Genomic DNA, 21,054 nt, shown 5'->3' with positions numbered 1-21,054 from the left:
TATTTGGCTTTTTAGTCAGAAACTCTCCAGTTTGCTATTTCAGCAATTTGGTTGCTAGAGTCCAAATTACCTTAGCAACTATACATTGAATGCATGGAATATGAATGGAATATGAATAGGAGAGGCCTTAATAGAAAGATGAGTAATAAAAAGTAGCAATGACAATATCCTTGTTGACATATATTGTATTAATTTTTAGATGAGGTCTGTGATCAGGGGCGTAACTACAGAAGAAACAGACCCTGTGGCTGCAGGGGGGGCCCAAGAGAAAAAGGGGCCCTATGAGGCCCGAATTCAATTAAAATTTCAATAAATATCGGTAGAACACGTCAACCTCTAGACATTTTGGAGGCATAAAAAACAATTTGCTGTGGGCCCAGTAATAGTTAGTTACATCACTGTCTGTGATCAGCGTCAGACTGGGCTAACTGAAAAAAAAAAAAAGTAAACCACCCTTGTAAGGACTGGTGATCTGAGCTGCAGAAACCCCCAAGGATTTCGGATCACAGATCCCATACCTGCAGCTCAGATCGGGGCATGTTTACTAACATTGGAGATAAATATCTGGAGAGATTTCTGGAGATGTTGCCCATGGCAACCAATCAGCAATTAGATTTAAACAGCCACCTAAGCAAAGATCTGATTGGTTGCTATGGGTAATATCTCCAGAAATCTCTCCAGATATTTACTGTATCCCCAATGTTAGTAAAAATGCCCCTTTTCCCTTCCATACATGGGGGTCTGCAGAAAATTTTCCAGGGGGGGGGCAAAGAGGTAAATTACCAATATTTTGTTTCAGAATCCACAAAGTTTTATCTAATATATTAAGTAGTACAAATTGCATACGTATAGCATCTTCATTCTGTCAAATTTGGCGATTTTTATTAAATATAAAGGATGGCAAAGTGGTAAATTCATGTATAAATACCCCAAGAGCTCACAAAAAGATGACAAAGCGGTAAATCGCTGGGGCGACTAATCTCCCCGAATCTGCTCATGTGGACTGACCCTAGGGGGCAGATTTATCAAGGGTCGAATTTCGAAGTGCAAAAAACTTTGAAATTAGACCATCGAATAGGTTAGTTCGACATTGGAAGTCGAAGGATTTTTAAAATCGTACGATTCGAACAATTTAATCGTACGATTTTACCAAAAATCCTTCGATTTCTCAAAACTTGAGCAGACACTCAAGATAGGTTATAGGAGGTCCCCCATAGGCTAAACAGCAATTTGGCAGGTTTAATATGGCGAAGTGTAGAAGTCGACTTTTTTAAAGAGACAATACTTCGAGTTTCGAAGTCAACGTTTTTCACTTCGAATCGAAGTCGAATTTGGAATATTTGATGGTTAAAGTATCCAAAAATTACTTCGAAATTCAAAGTTTTTGAAATTAGTAAATTCACTTCGACCCTTATTAAATCTGCCACTTAAGGGGTATATTTATCAAAGGTCGAAGTTAAAAAAACTTCGAATTCAAAAAGACCAACCGAATGGAGGTTTAAGTTTTTTGGGGTCGAAGTGGGCCGAATTCGGCCTGCTTCGAACCGTATGATCGTACTTCAATTCAAAGTTTTTTTAACTTGGACCTTCGATCTCCCAAACTCCCCAATTGCCTCCATACAGGTTCTAGGAGGTCTCCCATAGGCTAAAACAGCACTTCGGCAGCTTTTAGGTGGCGAATGGTCGAAGTTTTAAAGAGACATTACTTCAAAAAAAATTTGACCTTCGAATTTCTAAGTTTTTTTAAATTTGAATCGAAGTATGACTATTCCCTAGTCGAAGTACACAAAAAATAGCTCAAAATTCAAAGTTTTTCACTTTAAAACTTCACCTTGACCTTTGATAAACCTGCCCCGTATAAGGGGCAGATTTATCAAGGATCGAATTTCAAAGGTAAAAATACTTCGAAATTCGACCATAGAATTGGAATATTTCGACTTCGAATATCGAAGTCAACCTTTTTTTTACCGAATTTGACAGTTTTGTGGTCGAAGTAAAATCGTTCGAACGATTCGAAGGATTTCAGCGATCGATCAAACTGATTTTTCTTCGACTTCCAAAAATATGGAAAACTACTCTAGAAGGTCCCCATAGGCTAAAATAGCACTTCGGCAGGTTTAATTTGGCGAAGTTTTAAAGTCGTATTTTTTTTAAAGAGACAGTACTTCGATTATCAAATGGTCGAATGATTTTATTTCAAATCAATTCAAAGTCGAAGTCGTAGTATACTATTCGATGGTTGAAGTATATTAAAAAAAACCTTCACATTTTTTAACTTCGAAAATTCCCTCGAATTCACTTCGACCTTTGATAAATCTGCCCATATAAGTGTTATTAGCAGCTCCTTCCTTGCGCTCAAATCAGGGAAGTGAAGGGGGCGGGCAGTATCAGTGCTGACCAATCAGCACCCCAGCTGCTGCTAATACTCTCTCACAGCACAAGTAATATGATCCGGCTACAGGGAATGTGACAAGGGAGAGCGAGCACCGAGGGAGCTGTAAAAAGAATCATCCGGCTGCAGAGAAGAAAAGGTCTGAGGGAGTGGGGGAAAACAAATTGATAATCAGTGCAGTCAGGCTGGGTGACCGTGTCCCAGGCTGCTTCTACAGGCAAGTCCTGTTTGTGGCCGCCCATGATGGAGTTTGTTGTGTGAATAACAGAGGGGAATGGTTGGCTGGATCAGAGTAAGGGGGAGTGTCCCACTGTCAGGGGAGGGCGGGGCTATCCTCCAGGCTGAAGAAGGATGGACATTCCCTTAGAGAAGGCAGGCGGACTGGGCGCACAGTCCTGTGTAAGGGCAGGGGACGAGACACACAGACCCGGGAAATTGGTTAAACTTGGCCGCTGGTTATGAATGAGAACTTGCCCGTGTGGGTGTCACCGGAGCCCTCCATCGCTCGCTCCCTCCCCTCCTATGCTCGGATAATCCCGCCGCACGGCTGCTCTCCTCCAGCACCGGGGACTTTGTGAAGGAAGCAGCAGCAGCAGCGACATCCGCCTCCCGGAGCACCATGGTCTGGCTCCCCCCAGGCCCGTTCCAGTTGTGCCGTTCCGCGGGGCTCATTGTGCTCGCCTTGCTCTGGATCATTGGATGTTGCGTGTGCGCAGGGGAGCAGCGTTTCAGCGCAGAGGTAAGAAGAGCGCATCTCCCTACTGACACATCGCACCGGGGGCTGCTGGAGGGCAGGGTACAAAAAGTGACCCCCAATATCTCTGGGGCCCATTGTGTCTTACTTGTAACATATGTAGAAATATTAAGGCATATTATCCACCCACTGCTGCAGCCTTCCAACTCCTGCTGCTGCTGCACTGCAACTTCCACAAGCAGCTGTCAGAGGATGCTGGGAGTTGTAGTGTAGCAACTGCAGCTTGGACAAGCCTTGCCCATTCCAGAGGGGGCTCCAGTCTCTCTGCATTGCCAGGGGCCTCTTAAGCTCTGGGGTTCATTTATTAAAGACTGCAGATTCACTGCCCCTACATTTATATCTACTGTGCCCATTCATTTACCTAGTGGGACTATTCCGCCTGCTGTACACGTGAGGGGGGTGGGAGTCCAGTCCATGTGTATCGCCACTTACCCAGAAAAATGAAATGCTCTGTCCTTGCTATGTCTCTATATGCACATGAGGGCACAGGTGGACCAGCTTTGCGAAATAAACATTTACGAGGGTCAAAACATAGGATTTAGGCTAGAAATATGTTGCCTCTTTGCCAACGTCATGCCAGTATCATATGGATGCACAGAAATCAACTTGATTAATGCAGACTGATGCAACGAAATAATCATTCTCAATATGCAAGTGTATTATTTTATTCCTACTCCAGCCTACAGAAATGGTCTATTGAATGTATAAAATTAAATACAGAAATGGCCTATTGAATATATAAATAAATACAAGAATGGCCTATTGAATATATAAATAATTACAGAAATGGCCTATTTAATATATAAATAAATACAGAAATGGCCTATTGAATATATAAATAAATACAGAAATGGCCTATTAAATATATAAATAAATACAGAAATGGCCTATTGAATATATAAATACATACAGAAATGGCCAATTTAATATATAAATAAATACAGAAATGGCCTATTTAATATATAAATAAATGCAGAAATGGCCTATTTCATATAAAAAATAAATGCAGAGATGGCCTATTTAATATATAAATAAATGCAGAAATGGCCCATTGAATATATAAATAAATACAAGAATGGCATATTGAATTTAAAAAATACAGAAATGGTCCATTTAATATATAAATAAATACAGAAATGGCCTATTGAGTATAGCAAGTTGAATTAACAGCACTGTTTGTTGGTTCCACATGGTATTGCAACATACAGTGTAGTTTCTATGCATGCACAAGCTTTGTCTCTGTAATATATGGACAGGAGAGATTCCATGAACTTGTGGGCTCTGTGAGGCAGCTGGTGTTATTGGGGTGCTAGATCAGCATGGCAGTGAACCCAGTCACTTGGCTGTATCACTTGACTTATTCTGGGAGGATGGTTTGGACTGGAGCACAGACAATGTTACTCAAGGTATTTTAAGGGGTTTTGGTACTCAGGTAGTTCTTGCGTGGGTCCATTTTTTGAAACCCGACCCGTACCCACAACCTGAAAATTTGACCCACATGTTCACCCAACCTGCAATAGGCCAACTAACCTTCCGACCAGGGGACACATAAAACCGGAAGTGACATCACTCCGGTGCTGAATCTTCCCGAAAAAATGTAAAAACTGTAAGAACCACAGGAGGATGGAAGGGATCAAGCCTGCACCTTTGTTGGGTACCCAGCCGGGTAACCCGCAGACTGCCCGCACGACCAAGGAATCGGGGACTTTTTGGCCGAAACCGGACCACTTTGCGGGTATTCCACCGCTACCCGACCCGATGCAGGACTCTACCAAGGGGTAGTGCACAGACAGTGCCATGCCTTACCTGTGTGTCTCCCTTGAACATCTGATTAGATTAGCAGGAAGTGCCGGCTGTGCCGAACAAGGAATCAGATCTAATTCAATGAAATCTGGTCATGTCCTGTTATGTGTAACCTTTTGTTACCTTAGGCAGCTTTGTTAGCCTTCTGTGACCCAGGACATTAGATATGGTAGATTCCCAGTGTGGCTACTGAGATCTCTGATACTGACTTAAAAAAAAAGTTATTTGTATTCATATTAAATATAATATAAACACTATACTCCAGCCGCTGCATTTCCCAGTGCAACATAGTAGCCAAAGGTGGTGGGAGCTGTAGGGGAGCTATCGTTGAAATGAAAATGTAATATAAGCTTCAGCATACTGAAATATGCAACTTTCTAAATACAATCAATTAAATATCTTGTACCGTTTCTGAAATAATCAAGTTTATCTTCACTATCCCTCAGCATCTGTTTCTCTTCATTCTGTCTTTATTCAGCAGTTGGGTGTTAGATGAATCATCCAAAATATCTTATAGGGGGGCTCCTTTTACCTAGAAGATGTATTAGAGCTCACTCTATTAAAATCACCAGAAATCCTGTCTCTCTACATGTAGAATTTGTGCAAAAGGCAGTTAATTTGTTAGAGTTGTTTGAGTGAGTTCTAATTCATCTGCTAGGAAAGGGAGTCCCGTATAAGATATATTGGATCATTCATCTGACACCCAACGTCTGAAGAGATGAATACAGAATGAAGAGAAACAGATGCTGAGAGAGGGATACTTACTATAAACTTGATTATTTCAGAAACAATGCAGAATATTATTTATTTCATTTTCTCGATAGTTCCCCTTTACTTAAACAGTAGCAGGAGCCACAGGTTAGGCATTACCGCTTTATATGTCAGCCTGTGCTACTTGAATGTTTGGAATGATTAATATGAGTTTTGTAATCCAAATGCTACATGTGTGTAATGAGTCCGCTGCCACGAGCCAAATGAAATCATTTGATTGTTTCAAGTGTTTATTTATAGAATATGCTTATTTATTTTGTTATTGATGTAACAAGCTGGCGGTTTATCTACTCAGACAATCACATTAATACTGTTTCATTCATGCCCTTTGTAGTCGTCAAAACAGCTGTTCCACTGAGTCTGCTGCTTCCATTCCAAAAGAGGCGTGTGGATTCATACACAGTCCTTCAATTTTGACAGGGCAAATATGCAATGATAAAGGCAATGTATATACTGACAGGAGGCATACGTATTGATTCAGGTTATTTATATTCCACCAGGAGAAGTATGTACTCATGCCGGGTTTGTATATTCCAACAGGAGACATATGTATTCATATAGAGTCTGTATATACCTGCAGTAGGCATGCATATTGGATGTAGGGTCTGTATATTCCAACAGGCTACATATGCATTCAAAAAGGGTCTGTATAGTCACACCGGGGGTATATGTATTAATACAAGGTCTGTATTTGCACTAGGACAAGTATATATTGATACTAGGTCTGTATATTTCTACAGGACACTGGGTCTGTATATTTTCACAGGGGGAATATGTATTGATACTGGGTCTGTATATTTTCACAGGGGGTATATGTATTGATACTGGATCTGTATATTTTCACAGGGGGTATATATGTATTAATACTAGGTCTGTATATTCCTACAGGAGACATGTATTGATACTGGGTCTGTATATTTTCACAGGGGGTATATGTATTGATACTATGTCTGTATATTCCTATAGGAGACATATGTATTGATACTGGGTCTCAATACACAGGGGGTATATGTATTGATACTAGGTCTGTATATTCCTACAGGAGACATATATCTCGATACTGGGTCTGTATATTTCCACAGGGGGTATATGTATTGATACTAGGTCTGTATATTCCTACAGAAGACATATATCTCAATACTGGGTCTGTATATTTTCACAGGGGGTATATGTATTGATACTAGATCTGTATATTCCTACAGAAGACATATATCTCAATACTGGGTCTGTATATTTTCACAGGGGGTATATGTATTGATACTAGGTCTGTATATTCCTACATGAGACATATGTATTGATACTGGGTCTGTATATTATGATAGGATACCTATGTATTGATACTGGTTTTGTACTAGGTCCTGAACATTCTGTATAACATGTCCCATACCAGTAAATTGATACAGTATTCCAAAAGGAGAGGTGTACAGGTATGGGGGCTGTTATCCAGAATGCTCGGGACCTGAGATAACGGATCTTTTTGTAATTTTGATCTTCATACGTTAAGTCTACTAGAAAATCATGTAAACATTAAATAAACCCAATAGGCTGGTTTTGCTTCCAATAAGGATTAATTATAATTTAGTTTGGATCAAGTACAAGGTACTGTTTCATTATTACAGAGAAAAAGGAAATAAGGAAAGCTTGGGTTATTTGGATAAAATGGAGTCTATGGCAGACGGCCTTTCTGTAATTCTAAAATTTCTGGATAAAGGGATTATGGATAACGGATCCCATACTTGTATATTTATATAGGAACTGTAACAGGGGGCACCTGTGTTATTACAGGGTCTGCATATAGCTCCATGAGGCTTATGTGGGTCTGTATATGGCACGATGAGGTGTATGTAATTATAGTGGGTCTGTATATACATTGTCTACATTGGTACAAAGTCTGTGTATTCATAGTAGAGGCATATCTATTAACTGATATTGTGTTTAACCTTGTGGCATATGGGTAAACTGCACATACTGTACATGTTGTGGGCACCAATGCCAATGTCTTCCTTTCATATACAATTTTTATGCCACCTTGCCAGGGATCAGGAATAAGACGTTCCTGTGCAAATCATGTTAAAGACAACAAGAAAGTTTCATTTTTATAAATTGGAAGAATGTGATTTTTGATTGGAGGGCACCTTGAAAGAAACAGGTTATTGTCGCTTGCATTTTCCGAGCGTTGGTTATACCCAAACAAGAAGCTTATGTTTTTCCATCAGGGCCATCTGCTGATGTGTTTATATCGGAGGAGAGTGCGATGTCGTATTCATACTTTCACAGTGCTTCTATTCTCCGGCCCTACACTTAGGGGCAGATTCACTAAGGGTCGAATTTCGAAGTTAAAAATACTTCGAAATTCGACCCTCGAATTGAAATCCTTCGACTTCGAATATCGAAGTCGAAGGATTTAGCGCTAATCCTGCGATCGATCGATCGAAGGATTTTTCGTTCGATCGAACGATTAAATCCTTCGAATCGAACGATTTTAATCCAACGATCGAAGGAAAATCCTTTGATCAAAAAAAGGTTAGCAAGCCTATGGGGACCTTCCCCATAGGCTAACATTGACTTCGGTAGGTTTTATCTGCCGAAGTAGGGGGTCGAAGTTTTTTTTAAAGGGAAAGTACTTCGACTATCGAATGGTCGAATAGTCTAACGATTTTTACTTCGAATCGTTCGATTTAGTTCGAATTCGAACGAATTTAACCAATTCGATGGTCGAAGTACCCAAAAAATACTTCGAAATTCGAATTTTTTTCATTCGAATCCTTCACTTGAAGTTAGTGAATCTGCCCCCTAGGGTATTGCTATATATGGCCGTGCACCAATTTCACACCACAAATGGATGCATAAGAGGAAGAATGAAGGTTCCCCTTTTATTATGATGGTTTTGGCACATTTGATTCTGTTGTGAGTACAATTGTGAAGTTACCAAACATAGTGATTAGTGTCTTTAATACACACTAAGCACTAAGCTATTGTGTTTTTCTCATCTGGCAAAGGACAAAAGGAGTAATGGAACATACACTGTGAACGATGGAGAGAAATCCTAAATAATTGCAAGGAATTGCACAGTCAGTGTTGCATCTCTGAGCAGATTCCAATACTTTTGCTCTGTCTAATTCAGTCAAGAACCGAGTGGGCGTTGATGTATTCTTGCTCTGTCATGTTCTCCGACGCCCAGGTTTATGGTACCTCTGATCTGTTATCTATAATGCTCGGGACCTGAGTGTTTCCAGATAAGTGGGTATTCCATAACTTGGATCTTCATGTCTTAAATCTACTAAAAAATCATATAAATATTAAAAAAGCCCAATAGGCTGGTTTTGCTTCCAATTAGTATTAATTATATCTTAGTTTGAATCAAACACAAGTTACTGTTTTATTATTACAGAGAAAAAGGAAATCATTTAAAAAATGTTGGATTATTTGATTATAATGGAGTCTATGGGAGACGGCCTTTCCGTAATTCTGGATAATGGGTTTCCGGATAATGGATTCCATACCTGTTCTAATGTATTTTCCATGTTGTTTGAAAGAACACAAAATACAAGGCATTTCATCACAGCCAAAGCTCAGCAATTTTAAAGCTACATGAAGATGGCGTTTGCTTTTGGGAACAAACCAAATAACTACTGGGTGGGAAGTTGACACATTACCCTATTGGCCATCCAAGCTTGTCACTGACAACATGAATGAGGATACTGTTCAAGTTTTGGTCTAAATCTATAACTAAGAGAAGTACTTTATTATAATTTATATCTGTGAAATAGGACATTGTAACATACTGTATTTTTTTTCTTTATTAGTTGGTACATTTTTGCTGAATCCGACTAAAATTGTTTCTGACTTCACAGCTCTGGGCAGAATTCAGTCCTTTAGTGAGGTAACAGAATAGTGATGTGTGGGTCGGGCAAAACCAAACCCGGATCTGCCCTTCCTCCACCTGTGCCCGCCCACATCTGACTTCTGGGTTCCTTTCATAGACCCGTGCTGACCCGCCCCGCCAATGACATCACAAAAGGGGCAGGGCAAGCAGGCGCGCAGCTATAAAAACAGCCCTGGAGAGCTCGACCCGGACCCGCCCACCACCCGCAAATGAGGGTGCGAGGTGAGCCGGAATCCGACCAACCCGCGGGTTCCGTGGGTATCAGGTTGGCCTGTACATCACTATACCAGAAGGATCAGGCAAGGATGGTTCTTAATGGTGAGGCAGAGTCAGGGCACACAGCAGATCTGCACCTTACTCACCTTGTAACTAGAGTGTTTTGTGCTATAAGTAGCCCTTGGATATGTCCTTAGGCTTAGATTTCCCTATCCACATCAGATTCATTTAGGGGGTTGAGGCACCCAAAATATACTCGCTATACTAATAACCACTCATTAGGCCAGTTTACTGAATAAGCAGATATTCGCGTGAAAACAGGTTCCTATGCAGGCTTGTTTGAACAGTATCAACGTGCCAATGGGGTTTCGAAAGGAGTTTCAAACCTGCCCAGTAGACATCTGGCTGATTTTTGGGCTAGTAATAGACCCATAATCGAGTAGATAAGCTGACAATATTTATTGTAATTGTATATTAATTATGGTCTCATGGGGCCCCTTTACCTACTGGGCCCCCCAGCAGCCGCAGGGTTTGCTTCCTCTGAAGTTACACAACTGAGTGCTAATCGGGGGAGCAGGACTGGGCTGATGGGGGCCCATGAGGGCCGGGGCCTACCGTGTTTTTTCCCGGGATCCCGCTAGCACAGTCCGACCCTGAAAGTGATTATGACGCTTTGATGCACAGCTCTACAGAACTTCCTTGGACTGAAACTGCTCTGTCTTGGTAATACTAAAAATAGCTTTTTCTGTGTAATCTCAGCAGAAGACAGGAAAATCATGGGAAAAGGAATGTGCTTAAGCATGAATATAAATAAGATATTGTGTCTGTTTCCTTTTTCCCCTCTAAGGCAAATAACACAATATTCCGCGTTTACATTGATCATTTGGCTAACTATAAGCTTACCAACAAAAATACTTTCAAGAGTAAAATGAACTTTCAGTATGGTGTACAGCAGAATTCTAAGACAATTTGTTCTTTTTTTGGTGCTTTTTCTATTATTTTTTTTTTAGCACCACGGCATCTAGACGTTGAATGAAACAGTTTGATGGCTGCTAGGCAGTAATTATCATCGAACAAGGGAGCAGTTTTGAAATTAAAATGCAAGATCAATAGGTCCTGAAAAGAAAAATAAGTGTAGTAGCAAAATATGAACAACTCTAAAATTTTCAAATTTACAGTTTCTGTCTTTAGGCTGGAAAGAACCTAGAATAAGTAAGAAAAAAGAAAAAAAAACACAATATAAGTAAGGAAGTCTTACTGAAATGTTGCTTAGAATAAGTCTATCTTTAAATATTAATAATTAATATACAGTTGAACTTCCCTTTCATGTTTCCAAACTTCCACTCTAAAAGCTGATAAGAAGTAGTAGCAGGACTCCCACACACTGCCCTAGAGCTGCTTCTGTGCCCAGAATGTTGATGACATGAAACAGAAGACTATTATTTAGCTTCCTAAAACAGATTTGCTTCTGTGTTTTGTCATGGGTCCCAGTGTTCCGGAGGGGTTAGACTGTATTTTCACATGCAGGAAGTACTGACGTTGCAATTGTCTATGAATATGTTTACATTGCCCTTTTTAGCATAAATTCTAACCGGAAAAAAATGTGTATTGCTGTGTTTTGGCTCTTATTTACAGTAGATGCAGTGCCAGCTATTGCCATGTTTATGGAGTTGGGAGGAATTGAGCTTTGCACCCCAGGATCAGCATTAAGGCTGGAATTACAAGTTTAGAAACATTGGCTTAGAGGGCACCTGGTTTTATCCCGTGTTTTTTTTCCAATTTACTAAGGATGTGTGAATTTGTAAAAAATAAGCAAATGACTCCCCAACACATTGGAGAGGCAGAGGCATTGATGGGCACAAAACGATGCCAGATATGGATCTTTAAGATAAGGGGACGATTGAAAACTACATTGGGCATGATCCACATTGGCCCTTTACTAATGGGACCTATAAGTGGTCTGATCATTGGCTTGAAAGACAAGTGGTTGGATCAGTTTGGGCTATCAGCAGGGTGGCCAGATTGAGCACACTCACATAGTATAAATAACAGACCAAGAGAGTGTTAAAAACAGGACAGGAGCCTCTCTACTTCAACAGGAAGTTAAAAAAAAAACCAAACAAAATAAATCATTATATATGTTTGGATCCCGTTCTTGTTCTGTATGTTATGATCAGGTCTAATAACCAGTAACAAACCAGTCACACACAATGAAAGCAACAGTTTGCTTTGATTACTGTATTTGTGATTATACTTGTAACAATCACACCAAATTACCCATAGGTTTCTATGAGATGTGTAAATATGAACCAGGTCACTACAAGACTACAAATGAGCAAGATCACAGAATACTATGGCATCAGCTATTGGCCTTGGGGTTGTACTACAGCATACCATGTTCTAGATCAGTGGTCCCCAACCAGTGGCTCGTGAATGTTGCTCACCAAACCCTTGGGTGTTGCTCCCAGTGGCCTCAAGCCAGGTGCTTATTTTTCAATTTCTTGCTTGGAGACAAGTTTTGGTTGCATAAAAACTGCCAAACAGAGCCTCCTATAGGCTGCCAGTTCACATGGGGCAATCAAATAACCAATCACAGCACTTATTTTGCGCCATCCACTTTTTTCATGCCTGTATTGCTCCCCAAATCTTTTTACATTTGGATGTGGCTCACAGGTAAAAAAGGTTTGGGACCCCTGCTCTACATGATAGATTGAACAACAATATAAGAATTTACTTATTAAAAAGGTTTTTCCAAGGAAATATCCAGCTTCATACAGAGGTCGCCAAAGGAGAAGATCTTTGCTTGATTTTGCCCACATTGGGTAAAATAGTTTTGGTGCCAGATGATCAGATCATATTGCAGACTTTTGGAGATTCAATGGCTTACTCATTCAGTGGGTTTATTGAACATGCCCAACAGATAGTCTAGTGTTTAGCCAGATCAGAAAGCTAGTAAACTGCCAACTCAGTCTGAACGGGCTTAGGGGTAAATTTATTAAGCAGCAAAAATTCACCAGCGAAGGCTTCGCAGCCATCGCAAAAATTTGCTCAGACAATGCTAATTTACTAAAATGTAAAGTTGCGTCCAGGGCACTGAACCTGGGAAATTTTCGCTAGCGTTACTTCGGTAATCAAAGTGAAGATGCGCTAGCGTTCAATAATGCCTAGCGCAACTTCGTTAGAGGTCTTCGCTCAGGCTAATTTGCATACGGCGGAAATTATAAAGTTGAATGGAAGTATATGTTGCAGCAAATACATTACACTACACAAGTCCAGGGAACCTCAATAAATAAAATAGAGTTGATATAATGCCCTACACATGAGCCCAGTGTATAGTTTATGTTCCATATGTTAGAAAATGTATGGGGGAACACGGTTACCCAGAAAAAATTTTAAGGAATTTTGGAGTCTATCACTCTGAAAAAAGGAAAAGACGCCAGCATTTTTTGGGACTTTTTCCCAAACTTTTTCCATTAAAAATATAATGTAAGTAACAGAATATTGAGGAAGATCTATGCACTCCAATGCACTTCATCTGAAGGCAAGTCTGGCAAAATAGGTAGCTTTCAGTAAAATCCGCATTTTAGTGAATTTGCGGAGTAACGTCCATTCACCAGTGCAAAAATTCTCCTGGCAATAGAGTGCGAATGACCACTAGCGTCTGTCTCTTTTGCTAGCGAAGTTACGCCTGCGCCCGTTAGTAAATTGTCACAGTGCCTTGAAGCGGTAATGCTGGCGAATCGTCGCCAGCGTTTGTCTCTTCGCCCTTTAGTAAATCTGCCCCTTAGTAGGCAGCCTTTATTGGCCGGTATTTGGCAAAGATAATACATTATTGTTATTTCATTCTTGTTTTTTCCTCAGATGAGTCCTTATTCTAGGAAAGCTTTTCTGTGTCTGTTTCAGTGCTTAGTCCAGTTCATTCCCCTCTGGCAGCTAAATATTAACCCTCTCTTTTATGAACGACCTTATTAGGATAACACATTTTTTCCACAATTCAAAACCAATAATGTACGAAATGTGATACATTAAATTGAAGAGAAGTGCATGTGGGTAAATGCTCTTACACAGCTTCTGGAGCTGAAAGACTCGCTGGCTCTTCAGCCTTCTGTCTGTTGATCACACCTTAGTCTCCTGGGTAGCAACAAATTATTTTGGATGTGCTGCTTCTGTTTATGAAGCTTGGCCTGCTGGGTGGATCTGCATTTAATTGCTAGCATTAGTTCTGCTGGGTTTTCTGCAGCACATTAAACCAGAAAATGTCCATCAGAGTACCAAGTAACTGTTTGTGAACTAAATCTCCCTTTACCCTTGGCTAAGCTAGAAATTGATGGCAGTTACAGTATTAGTATATCATATCCGACTCTTATTGCAAACTATTTAGACAAAACCCTCTTAAATACAAATGTGTTCTTTTTTAATAGACAAGGAAAAGAAGTTTACATGTATGGGATCTATTATCCTGGATGCTCAGGACCTGGGATTTTTCAGATAATGGATCTTTCTGTAATTTGAATCTTCATACCTTAAATCTACTAGAAAATCATGTAAACATTAAATACACCCAATAGGCTGGTTTTGCTTCCAATAAGGATTAATTATATCTAATTATATTTGGATCAAAGTACAAGCTACTGTTTTATTATTACAGAAAAAAAGGAAATCAGTTTTAAAAATCTGGATTACATGGATAAAATGGAGTCTATGGGAGAAGATCTTCATGTAATTCAGAGTTTTCTGGATAATGGGTTTTTGGATAACTGCTCCCATACTGGTACTTGGGCTGATTTCCCTGCCTGCACTAACTTAGATCTCTATGCAATGTCTTGAGTTCTGTGCAGTGCACAACTGGCCTATGTAGGGGTCAAATGTTTTTTCCGAGAGACTCAATACCAGCTATTAAAGGAATTGTTCAGTGTAAAAATAAAAACTGGGTAAATAGATAGGCTGTGCAAAATAAAAAATGTTTCCTATATAGTTAGTTAGCCAAAAATGTAATGAATAAAGGCTGGAGTGATTTGATGTGTAACATGTCAGTCTGAATACTACTTCCTGCTTTTCAGCTCTCTTGGTTTACACTGACTGGTTACCCTGGTTACCAGGCAGTGACCAATCAAAGACTTGAGGGGGGGGCCACATGGGTCATTTCTGTTGCTTTTGAATCTGAGCTGAATGCTGAGGATCAATTACAAACTCACTGAACAGAAATGTACCATGTGGCCCCCCTTCAAGTCGCTGACTAGCTCAGAGTTATAGAGCTGAAAAGCAGGAGGTTGGATTCTGGCTGTTTTATTTAACATCTGTTCACCCCAGCCTTTATACATTACATTTTTGCCTAACTAACTATATTAGAAACATTTTTTATTTTGCACAGCCTATCTATTTACACAGTTTTTATTTTCACACTGAACTATTCCTTTAAATGGTTACCTTCTATGCACATTTCGTATTTGGTTGCTTCTTATTTGTTTATCAGAACCTGCCCTGCAGGGCCCAGGACTAAGGGATAGGCATAAGAGGCTTGTACCTAGGGCACAACAGTGGAGGGGTACTGGGTACATACCTCTTTTTTTCGCCTGCTGCTAGTCCAGGCCCATGTCCCCACACTGTTTGCATGTCCTTTACCTCCCACCTCATCTTCAGCATGTTAGGGTTTCAAGGAATGAACCCAGTTGCCGGAGTGGGTGGCAGTCAGTCAGTCGGCGAGATCAGGTTAAGGCGCAAGGTGCAGTGATCTGACAGTCCACCTGAAGTGGAGCCGCGTTTCGAATGAGATGCACTGTGGTCCCAAACCAAACGACTTAGTTGCTGCATTTGTAGCCAGATTTAGCAGTAGATAGTGTTTAGCACTATTTTGGGTAACAATTACCTTCTCAGCTGATATCTGCTCAACAATTTTCCAGATATCAAGACTCAAGAAAATCCCTTGAACTGAGGGTCGCATTGGGTCATGGATAGGCAACAGTGATTATTTCTATGTATAGCCTTATCAAAGATTAGCAGGAATGCAGTTCTTGTTGTAAAAGAGATAAGGGGTTAACAATTCTCATTAACTGTTGTGGCCAAAGTGAGGAATTAGCCATTGCTAGTGACGGAAAGACATCAGCTGATACTTCAGCTGAGCAAAGATAGAAATCATTATGCACACTCAGCTCATCCTCATTTATGATGCACGTCTTCCCCTAAAAAGCCACAAGGATTTGCACTGCTAAACTTGGGTTTATACCAGGGATGAACCGAACTGAAAAAAACTCACTTTAAAATGCACTGCATTATTAGTATTGGCAGCATTCAGTGCTTTGGCTGGAGCATAGCGATAGAACGAGGCACAAACTGGAACAGTACCGGGCAGTCGGCAGCTCTTGGCCACGAATGCTGAGCATTTTATGTCACCACAAAGCTTAGGTACAGAAATCGAAATAAGGAATATGGTATGTGGGCTCATTAACCTAGCAAGGCATAACAACATATGTTCCAGCAAAGTAGAGGCTGCGCAGGTCCATTTTTTTTTATTTAATCATTTAAATGATTATAATATGTAATCCACATGGAACCATTTACATTATTCAGCATTCAGAATATGTAAAAGGCGTCCTCGACCCTAAAACTGTTTTTCATATACTGAAAGTATTGTCTTGCAACTCTCCAATATAGATTGATTATCAATGGTTTTATTGGGTTTTCAAGTTATTTGTAAATATATTTTTAGTTGAAATCAGTTTTTTTTTTCTTTCTATCGTTATCTTCTTACCTAGGTCTGACTCTTAAATTATTGTAATGGGAGTCTCTTCTCCTTCAGGTCTTTTAATCAGTTGGCTTGCAACAATGTTTTAGGATCCAGACCCAGGCTGCAGAGAATATAAATTGACTGACACAGCTTTCAGTAGCAATGATATTTACTTATAACCTCTGAAAGTTTAAATGAATGCACTTAGAACTACAGTTTCTTTCATTATGTTACAAACAGTTTGCTGGCAATGTAGACCTTTAACCTTAGTTTTTGTCTATGCTTTATCAAAAGAGCCATTTTGCCCCCTCTTCCTCTAAAGAAAAATAGTCTGGAGCTGCAAAACATAACACAGCTTATAAACTTTTAAAAGTTTTAACCTTTTTATAATTTTAACTGTTACAACAACAGAATACAACAAACAGAAGTGCAGTGTGTATGTGTAGGCCTACTTTGAAATGAATTAAACACTGAATAGCCCTATTAAATACTAGTGTTCTCATCTGTTTAAAGGCGAGGGCTATAGACCTCATTAAAATATGCGTCACATCCACGTCTATAGCCCTCGCACCTGCTGCAGCTGAACTCTGGAGGCTTCTCTCTTGTCTTGAGTGTGCGACCACTGTAAGGACCATAATGAATCATCTTGCTGCGGCTTGGTCTTGCCTCTCACTCCTGGGACGTATATACAGCCCTCGCACCTGCTGGCGGCTTCCTGAGTGTGCGACCGTGGTAAGCTAACCATTCGCTAACTGCGGTTGCACACTCAGGAAGCCGCCAGCAGGTGCGAGGGCTGTATAGACGACATGACAGGCAAAGCCGCAAGACCGAGCCACAGCAAGCAGGATGAAGAGCCGCATGACGGATCGGAGCTGCGGGTTGCCTACCCCTGCGTTTAGATTTTATTCACTGTTTTTCAGGCAACAGACTTAGGTGCAATTGTGATCTGGTTTTATACATACAATTATATGTTAGATAAACATATAATGTCTGTGCAACTAGTAGCATGACATTTAGGGGTAGATTTACTAAAGAGCAAAGTGGCAAATGCTAGTGACTCTTTGCCAGCATTGCCACCTGCAGGGACAGGTGCAGGCCCAATTCGCTAGCGAAACAGGACAGTCGCTAGCGGTCATTCGCACTCTGTTGTCAGACGACTTTTCGCTCTGGCGAATGGACGTTACTCCGCAAATTCACTAAAATGCGGATTTTACTGAACATTAGTTCTTTCGACAGAGTTGCCTTTGCCACCTCAGACCAGGCGAAGTGCTATAAAGCAGCTAGATCTTCCTCAATCTTCTATCACTTACAACATACCCTGTGAGCCGAAAATGCATCAAAGTTAAAACGATGGCGTCTTCTCCTTTTTTTAGCGTGTTCAACTTTTTTTGGGGAACCGTTTTTTCCCAGACATTTCCTAACATATGGAACATTCATTTTACAGTGGGCTAATGTGTAGGGCATTATATTAACTCTCTTGCCTTTATTAAGGTTCCCTGGACACGTGTAATAAAAACCGGTAACTTAAACCATTTGCAGCAACATATATTATAACATTTCCCGCCCGGGACGAAACTCCCCATTTTAGTGAATTAGCGTTGTTTGTTGCGATGGGTGCGAATCGGTTGCTGTCAAATTTTCACTGGTTAGTGAATCTGCCCCTTAGAATGCAAAGAAGCACATTCCAAAAATTAGGGGCATATCAGGCCATTTGACTGCCCAAGCCTGCATATCCTATTCTCCCCATTCACACACAGACTGCCGAGTCACTTACCTGCCCCCATGAGGAAGGGGCTATGCCAAGAGATTCTCATTGTAGGGAGTGCAGATCTTTACCAATAGGATCACATATTCAACAGGTGACATTTTAAACACCTTTAAGTGTCACCTATGGTAAAGACGTAACCTCATGACAGAAACACCCTCATGTGTCCATTTTGTTTTTCATCCACAGAGGGGAGAAATGCCTCTGGCTCATAGAACCCCTCCACTAGTTGTCATCTTTGAATCAGTAGTATTGTCAGGCATACCCAGCCTACACTCTTCTAGCTGTTAGATAGAACTTTACTGTTCCCTGAAGTTGGATGGTCATCCAGCATACCACATGCTCTGTGGCCAAATAATGACGGTGATACGAGGAAGTCTTTAGAAATCCCATCAAAAGCCACAATTTGCTCCAACTGGACAGCCATAAGCTGTAGAATATGGATTTGGATTAAACATACTGGTGTCATTTATTCAAAGGGTGGACCAATCTGCTTTTATTGCCTGAACAGTATTAATCTTAGTCTAGGTTACTGGAAAGGTGGAGTAACTAGCACCTGGCCTTAGATAGGAGGTAATTACTGGATTTCATGGGTACTAAACAGTGGCCTGTTGGGGCTTAATAATTTACACAATGGTACTCTCCCAGTTTCACCTTTACTACTACACAACATATGCCATGTTGCCCCAGAAGACAGATCATTTAGTACAACAATTCTGCATGGCCTTATAGTTACTTTGAAACCCTACAGTAGTTTTTGTACTGAGTTGTAAGGACGAGCTTCTGGGTCAAGATTTTATACTCACTCACAAGAGTCTCCAAGGTTTCTGGGACATTTTGACAAGGGATAGAAACATTTGCTCTATAAAACGTTGTCTATTACAACATGCCCTTTCAGAAAACGCCAAATGCTCTTAAGCATTGCTGCTTCTTTATATATTATTGCCTGTATGAAGTAAATCCATGACAGGCTTTATGATACTTTGCAGCTTAAGGTTGCATATTTAACTCACTCTGGAGTGTTCTTGCAGGCAGACAATCTGGCTATTTAATGGAGATATAGATGCTCTTTTGTGAGCGATTTCTGGCTCTTGGTGCCTTCACTTGACTTCCGAATGAGCTTGACTCTCTCTCAGTCCTGTGTCTGTTCCCAGGGGTCTCCTGGAGTACATTGAACTGGAGATGCTGAACTTTGAGATTTGTATGACTAGATTTATACTTTAATTGGATGTTTATTTAATGCAGAACGTGTGCACTTTGGAAAGTATGCTGGATGGACGTGAGCCAGTAGTTTGTGGCAAAATGACTGGTTGTAAGGTATGGCTAAAAGAACATGCAATTAAGTCTTTAAAGGGGATGTAAACCCAAAAAGTAATTGTCTGATGATAGAAAATATAAATTCAATATGAAAACCCTACAGGTGGGGCAAATAATAATGTTATTAAAAATGAAAATATTTGTCAAAAGGTCAAAGTCTGTATAAAAGAGGAGAAATAGGTTCTCCCACCACAAAGTAAAATGCAGCCTATACAAATAATCCTGATATCAAGAGCCCTTTGATGTGCTCACCGTAGGCTGCAACCTCGTCAAAAAGCAGTGATCTAAATCTAAAAAATAAATTAAAAAGAAGAGGGGTGCAGGCCCATAGAGGAAGTTGGATCAGGTCTCCAATGAAATGTGTTGGTAATTAGCTGGCAGATTATTGTATCAGACCACCAGCACTGTGCTCTGCACCTCACACCAGATCGGGAATCTTATCATGGTGCAGAGTATAGCATTGTCCCAGATGCAAGTGTGATGGAAATTATTTTGAAACTTGAACTTGTAGTGTCACACAAAACAAAACTTGAATAATTAAAATTGAATTATATGGTGGTGGATAATTACATGAGGATAGTATTCATTTGACCTGTTATTGTCATTTATGCTTTTAAGAATGACTGGGGCATTTTGACCCCAGCTGCCACCAGGTATATGGTACCTATATGCTTCCAGCATGTGCATTTGTTTCAGTAATTGGGACCCGCAATTTGACTGCCCACTTTCCAAACTATCATTCCTCCTCTCCTCGCTCAACCTCTTTATTCTCCTAGTCTTTTATATCTGCTTATTCTATTCTTCCATTATTATGCATTTTTTCTCATAAATAGGCAATGACCATGAAACAGGTTAAATGGTTAGAAGCAAGAGGGCCCACTGACAAATTTTAGGTTGTTCATTCAAAGAAATTAATTCAGAATGAACATGCTTCATGTAATAAATTTCAGCAGCAAATGATCTTTTTTAATCTGTACTTATTAATTACTCAAATGTGGTGACTGCAAGGCTTATAGAGATAATTTATCCCCAGGAAACCCAATCCATAAACTGAGCACAATGGTAGGCTCTCTGAGGCAGGGATGACTTACAGCTGCATATGGCATTCCTGGGGGGGGGGGGGTGACACAGGTAGAAGGGGAATCCTGCATGCTCAGCTGCAACTTGGGAAGGCCTCTACCTAAAATACACACTGGGGCTTCAAGACGGAATTCCGTTGTAATCAACCGGCATACTGTATGTACTGTTATCAACACAATATCAGTTAACATGAAAGCTATTATATAGTAACAAAAAAAAATATATATATAAAATACAAAATATATATACAGTATATATATATATATATATATATGTATATATATATATATATATATATATATATATATATATATATATATATATATATATATATATACAGTGTGTA

The 21,054-nt window shown here is 40.1% G+C and overlaps 1 protein-coding gene across 2 annotated transcripts in view; it reads left to right on the top strand.

The window, feature by feature from the left end:
- The first annotated feature begins 2,443 nt into the window (after nucleotides 1-2,443).
- Nucleotides 2,444-21,054, top strand: part of mmp16.S (matrix metallopeptidase 16 S homeolog) — a 160,071-nt gene continuing 141,460 nt past the window's right edge. The window contains exon 1 of one of the 2 annotated variants that reach the window (XM_018223848.2): nucleotides 2,444-3,131. In XM_018223848.2, the coding sequence (XP_018079337.1) occupies nucleotides 3,012-3,131 (120 nt within the window). In that variant the 5' untranslated portion in view covers nucleotides 2,444-3,011. The remainder of the gene's footprint in view (nucleotides 3,132-21,054) is intronic. The other variant, XM_018223849.2, reaches the window with a different exon arrangement.

Source organism: Xenopus laevis, chromosome 6S (assembly GCF_017654675.1).
Source record: "Xenopus laevis strain J_2021 chromosome 6S, Xenopus_laevis_v10.1, whole genome shotgun sequence".
In the NCBI taxonomy this organism is placed as follows: domain Eukaryota; kingdom Metazoa; phylum Chordata; class Amphibia; order Anura; family Pipidae; genus Xenopus; species Xenopus laevis.
This window is presented reverse-complemented; position numbering and strand designations above follow the sequence as displayed.